This window comes from Odontesthes bonariensis, chromosome 22 (genome assembly GCF_027942865.1).
Source record: "Odontesthes bonariensis isolate fOdoBon6 chromosome 22, fOdoBon6.hap1, whole genome shotgun sequence".
Classification (NCBI taxonomy): domain Eukaryota; kingdom Metazoa; phylum Chordata; class Actinopteri; order Atheriniformes; family Atherinopsidae; genus Odontesthes; species Odontesthes bonariensis.
This window is the reverse complement of record NC_134527.1, coordinates 7,242,746-7,248,978: the sequence shown is the minus strand read 5'-3', so window position 1 is coordinate 7,248,978 and position 6,233 is coordinate 7,242,746. Positions and strand designations below refer to the sequence as shown.

At 43.4% G+C, this 6,233-nt stretch overlaps 1 protein-coding gene across 2 annotated transcripts in view; it reads left to right on the top strand.

The window, feature by feature from the left end:
• Nucleotides 1-323: 323 nt before the first annotated feature.
• The window catches only part of rxraa (retinoid X receptor, alpha a), a 98,470-nt gene continuing 92,560 nt past the window's right edge, over nt 324-6,233 (top strand). The window contains exon 1 of one of the 2 annotated variants that reach the window (XM_075456175.1): nt 324-786. In XM_075456175.1, coding sequence (XP_075312290.1) covers nt 759-786 — 28 coding nt within the window. In that variant the 5' untranslated portion in view covers nt 324-758. The remainder of the gene's footprint in view (nt 787-6,233) is intronic. The other variant, XM_075456176.1, reaches the window with a different exon arrangement.

Genomic DNA, 6,233 nt, shown 5'->3' with positions numbered 1-6,233 from the left:
CATTAATCCTTAATCCATTAATCCTCAATCCGGCTGTGAACATGACAAAAGCGTCTTTCTTTTGTCATGTTCTGGGAGCTTCCAGGAAAATATGGGCTAACTTCAGCAGCGAGGAAAGGCTGTAGAAAAATCTGTCCACTGAGCCAACAGTCCTCCTTTAACACATGTGACCAGGTTAAAATAACAGGAGATAAGCACCCAAAAGAGCAAGTAGCTGCCGCTCAGCTGAACGGGGTCTGTGTGCCTAAGAAAACCTCCACCTGGTGGGAAACCGTGGGGTCTTTTCCCCCCCAGCAATGATCTGAGGTGTGCAGATCATTGCTGTTATTTCTAATCTTTGGAGTTGTCAATTGCATAGTTCCAGCAGCTTTACATTTATCTGTGCCGTGTCGCTGCTGTCTGGGCTGCGTTGGTGGGAGTACCCCCTGCGCGGGTCCCTTTTGCTGTGCTGTTCCAGTAGTTGGAGTTGTTGTACAACCGAGCACGAGAGGGAGAGGAGAGGAGTGAGAGCGCAGCAGCTGAGTGAGCAAACAGAGGTGGAGACATTAGGTTATCTTCAGATACCATCAGACATCGACCTGTCACTTTTACCGCTCAGAGCCAAGTCTCGTCTTCTTCGAGAAGTCCACACGCAGCAGCGGCGGCGGCGGCAGCAGCAGCAGCGCCCTGGTCTGGTTTGCTCCGCTCGAGCAGCCGCCTGTGCAGAAACTCCTGAACGCGGTTGTCTCAGCTGGCATGAGCTAACCTACGAGTCAGACATGGAAACCAAACCGTTCCTGTCATTGGGTGAGTTTGTTTGTTTAATGACAAAGCCTTGCCGTGTAATGAGCGAGGTGGTTTTGATAGCGCTTCCACAGGTCGTGCCAGTGCGAGAGGTGTCCTCGCGCTGCGTTATTTCGGTTGCCCCTTTTTCTCTTGACAGCGCGTGGAGCGAGTTGCCAAATGCACGTTTGGAGCCGTTGACGCGCTGGAGCGGCCACCAGTTGTTGTTTTTTTTTAACTTTTGCAGACAAGGACTCACAATGTGTCCCTAAAGTCAAATATCTAAGCCACGTTGGATGCCAAACGCTGCCATATGAGCTGGTGACATTTCACTTTTAAACGGAGTTGACAGCGCTCGCGGTTTGCTGAGCGCAGACATCGCGCGCGCTGCATTGAAACGTACTCGTTCTAACTTTTCCGTTTGAACTTCTATCATTTACGCCAACTGCTGTTATAGTTGACCTGTTCAGTACATATTTGCAAGTACAAATATGGACCAATTAAAGCTTTGTGTCCACGCGCCCGGAGACGAAATTGGACAGAACAAATTTCACCACGGACGCAGAAAACAAAGAAGTTGTAACTCATTGTTAGGCTTCTTTTGTTCAGTTGTCTTATATGCCTTGTGAATATTTCCAAATCAAGGCATCTAATTGTAAAACATGGGGGAAGCTTTAAGCTTTTTACGTGATTTAACTTGCGGCTACATTTGCTCCCTTAATAAGTGGTTTGCAAATCTTCCATAGAGTGTGTTAATTCGACTTGAGGCAGACCTCAAACCGAGCTGCTTGACTCATGAAGCGAAGTCTGTGCTCGGCTTTAGAAAAGCGATGACCTCCCATGAGTATACAGGTGACCTCTGTACGTTGCCCAAGAGTTTAAATTTAGACTATTTTAATTTTGATTCAACTATTTTGCACGGGAATTGTCCAGGTGGTTTTTTGGCTTTGATATTTTTCTTTATTCTAGAGTGAGAGTGGCAGATATCAGGTTAATTTTTAATATGCTTAATTTATCCAGAAAAAGAGAATTAAAGGAAAATATAGCACATCTGAGAAACTCTTTTTTTTTCTCTCTCTCTCTCTCCCATGTAAATTAATTTTGTTAGTGGATGATTGTGGCATTTAAGGTCCAATCTGTTCTGTTTTGTTGTTGTTTTGTTTTTTTACAAATTGGTCTTTTGAATTTCCAGCTTAAACACACCCAGTTACAAACCATTAATACTGAATGCTACTGTAAGTCCCCTTGAGCAGAGGCGAGCTGTTGGTGAGCCCCGGTATTGTGTCTGCTGCTCTTTCATGAAGGCGTCATGTTTCACTTTAACATATCATCAGCTGCCTTTATGCACTGAGGAGATTCATGGGAACCTCTAAGACACCGGGGCGGCTTTCTTCAGTTACAGGCCCTGCTCGCTGGCGCCGGCACCCACAACATCCCTTCATGTGGCTTCCCAGAAATACGCTAAACCGCCACTGTTGCACAGACTGACAGGCTGTTATTACAGGTGCAGTGCATTGTGAGTCCATGCTGAAAGTGATTCAACACTGCCTGAACGTGCATCAGAATTTCCCGTAACAGCATAAGCAGAGAGAAAGTCTTATCTTACAGCCTTAGTGGTCGGGGTAAGGCTCAACTCTTCCTCCGACTGTGTTGAATCGCCTCTTTTCCTGCACGCCACTGCTGTCTCAGCAGCTTTTTCCTCATCGCCACTTGTTCTCTTTTCTCTGTCTTTAAATCATCATTTGTATTCAAACTTGCGCTTGAGCACCAGTTGTTAATTGGCCCCCTTCAAGGACGCCACCATCTGCAGGGACCTTGAATTTATCGATTTTCAGCTTACTCAGTGTAATTATCTAATGTCGTCCTGCCGTAGAAATCCTCATATGCATCTGTTTGAAATGACAGTGAGCACATTTTACAATTATAGATTGGCTGTTGGCTGTGATGACGCCCCCCCCCCCCCTCCCCTTTGGCACCGCATGCTTATGCTTACTACTGTGTGCCAATGTGCTGCCTGAACCCACCATCAACTGGCCCCTTTTATATCTGACATTAAGCAATGAAGACTGGAGGGATGACATTGAAAGGAGAATGTGTCCTTTAGTCAAAGCATAATGGGGGTGATCCTGACACTCTGTCAGTGGTGTAAACAGTGTGAAAGGAAAAGAGAGTTGTCGAACACATCTGAGCTCAAAAGCGTTTTTTTTTTTAAGTCGTTTTTTATGTAGATATTGATTTTCTTCTGTTACAAGCGCAACTTTTGACAGTGGCTTGTTATTCATGTCTACTCTTTACCTGTTTTATTGATCATATATTTCTTCTGCAACCGGTTTTTGTAGTTGTTGTACAATATGTTTCAGACTGTAAAGTCTTGAACCAAACAAAATAACCTCGACAGAAACCTGGCAGAGGCGACTGCATAAAGTGTAAAGCCGCTATCGCATGTATCTGATTTTTAGAGGTCTTCCCGTCCGGCTGTTTTGTTCCAAAATTTAGGAAATGGACATCTTTTTTTCTGAACAAGTTTAATGTTTTAATGAGAAAACTTAAGAACAAACATTAGACTTGTTGCATCTGGACATATCTATATTATTTGAAATTATATATATGTTAAGTAATGTAAAGTTGGTCAGTCAATATCATGCATATGTTTTTGTATACAGGTATAAGTGAAGACAAACTCACCCCAAAAACGCATAAGATTAAACACACTTGTCCAAATTTGAAGCTAGATTAGTGTCTTATTCTTGCTTTGTACAATTTCAGAGTGGGAAAGAAAAAAAAAAAGGAAACTATGCTTCAGCGACCAGCAGCTTCTGGGCAGCTGCCTAGCACCCTTAATGTTCACAAAGCCAGAGAAGAGTACAAGAGGAAAGAGTTTTTAGGTAGGAAAAGTGGCGAAAAGTAATGCAAGTCAAGTTAAGATCCGGAGTACAACAAGAATTTTTCTTTTAAGGCAATTCTGAACTCCTCTATCAATGTAAAAGAGCCGCTGGAGGATGGAAGTGCCATTGCATGATTCTACTGTGCAGCCACACATGCGCATATATGACTTTCATTTGAGTCATCGGAACGCAACATTCCCTGCTTTCTCTTTACATTATGAAATTCCGCATCAGTTTAAAATGTTAAAAATGTTTTGGCTGCAATGACCAAAAGTGTGCTTGAATAACGAGGGCACAGAATTTAATTAAAAGCACTCCTCTTCAGTTGTTCCGCACGGGGACGGGCGAATCATGCTTAGTCTCGCGTTGTTGCAGCATTCCTCCTGAGGGAAGAATGCATTCATAGAGTACCTCAAAATCCACTGGAGACTACCAAGAACTCGAAGTTTAAGGTTTTGGCATGACCATAACAGTCCTTTTGACCGAAATACAATTTAAGTCCAAAATACAGCAATCCCCATTGCCCAAATCTTTGCTGTGATTTCTTTTGTTCTCGTTTTGAACTTTCATGGCCTTTAGAACTCGGGTCGTCTTTTGCCCGAGTGGCCAATCGCTTTCACAGAAAGTTAGTTTGCACAGGGTGCCCAGACTTGCATTCGACTTCAACATCTTAACGATTTGTTTTACAGAATTCTATTTACTTTTATAACTTTCCCCATTCAGCACTTTAAAAACATGCCTAATTGCTGACTCTGAGGCCGGTTCTGTTGCCTGCAAAAGGAGGTGAGTTAAACCTTTCCTGGGTCGAGAGAAAGTCGACGCTTTTGTGCTTTCCGTCTGTGGGAACGTGAGATTCTCCAGTCGCACAAACTCAGACACTCACTTTTAAAATCACTGAAGTTCATGGTCTTTGATGAGAAAGTGAGATTCATGGTGGTGTGTGTGCGTGTGTGCGTGTGTGTGTGTGTGTGTGTCTGGAGTTGGGTGGGAGGGCCAAGGGCTACATTCCTGTTCTGGCTGTAACTCAGGAACAAAGGTAATACTGGGGAGAGGTTGTGTCTGCTGGGAGGTGTGTATGGTGGTGGGAGTGGGCTGGTGGAATTACGCTGCCAAAAGCATTTGGCCAAGTTTGTCTTTTACGGCCGTCCAGTTTTGTGTTCCTGATGTGATGCTTTTGCTCTCCTTTTGAGAAAAAGGGCCTGCAGCTGTCATTTTTATTGGAGGAGTTTTATAGCGAGACTTAATGGCTTAAAGTGACAGCTCCCTTTTTTTCTTTTTCCTCTCCTTTTTTTTCCTCTCTCTCTCTTTCTCAATCTCACCCATGAGACCTTTAACTGAAGCAAATCAAAGAAAAATTTGCAAGCCTTCCATGTGCCCACCCTCCGCTTTCCCACCCCTCACCCATTGCCATCATCCGACCCAAACTATACGAGAGAAAAATGGATTTGTGCTCGGTTATGAACATTGAAAAGGAGCAGTGTGGACCAGTGTGCGCTTTCCTCCTGGAATATCTTTGCTGATCAGTGTGAGGCATTAATTATACCTCATGACTAAGAAGAAGCCTCTTTGGCTTCAGATGAAACGGTGCATATTTTAGCCTGTCATAGTCTCTCTTCTCTCCTTGGCAGCCCACACTTGTTTATGTTCTAAACATAGTATGAATCAGAAAGTGCTTGAAGGCTTTCTGATGCACTAATCCTGGAGTGACTCGCTGATAGTTTGTGCACAGAGCCGCTCGCTCGCAGGAGGTCTTTATTGATAATGGCCGTATTGAACTTTGCACCTCAAACCTTGACCCCCCCCCCAGTATGCTCTATAATTTAGGAATTTGCCTTTGGCGATCAGTCTGTCTAAACAATTTGAAGATAGTAGCATTTAGTTCTCATCCTTTTTGCCCTTTATTATTATTATTATTATTATTATTATTATTTTGTTTCTTATTTTTTATCACTTGACATGCATTTTTCCTCTTAGATTTCATGGGCTTTGAACAGAAGTGATTGATGTGTCTAAGTTTGGTCTAAAGCAGTGAAAAATAGCCATCACAAGTTCTCAGATTTAAAGGTGACGTCTCTTTTTGCATGGACTTCTCGTGCTTTGCATCCTAAAACCAAAGCATGCCTGGCTTGTTTTTTTTTATCAACACCTACATTAAGTGATTATTTTAAACATTTACATTCACAGTTTTTGTTGAACAGAAGCTTAGTTGCCGCTGTGAGTACTTTCCCCTCGGTTTTGGAGTCTTCTAAGCACCGCTGGTTAAAGGGTTTATTGCAGGTCCTCTGAGTGTCTGAATAGCTTTTTTTTTGTGGGCTGGCATTATTCAGGATGCGTACAGCCACTCTTTTGAAGTGGAAACACAGTCTCTGTGGGGATTTGACCAGATCACACTCATAATTTGTATTGAGAGGAAGGTCGGTTTGCCCTACACTAGCCTGGCTGAGAAAGTCTATCCACACTGAGAGAGAAAGAAACTGGGAAGGGCACCTGGAGTGCGAATCCTTAGATCGCAGATTAGGAGTCCACACCAGAATTTCATGAGCTCTTGCCCACGTTCCATTTGTGCACCAAGTCTTGCGAAATTCT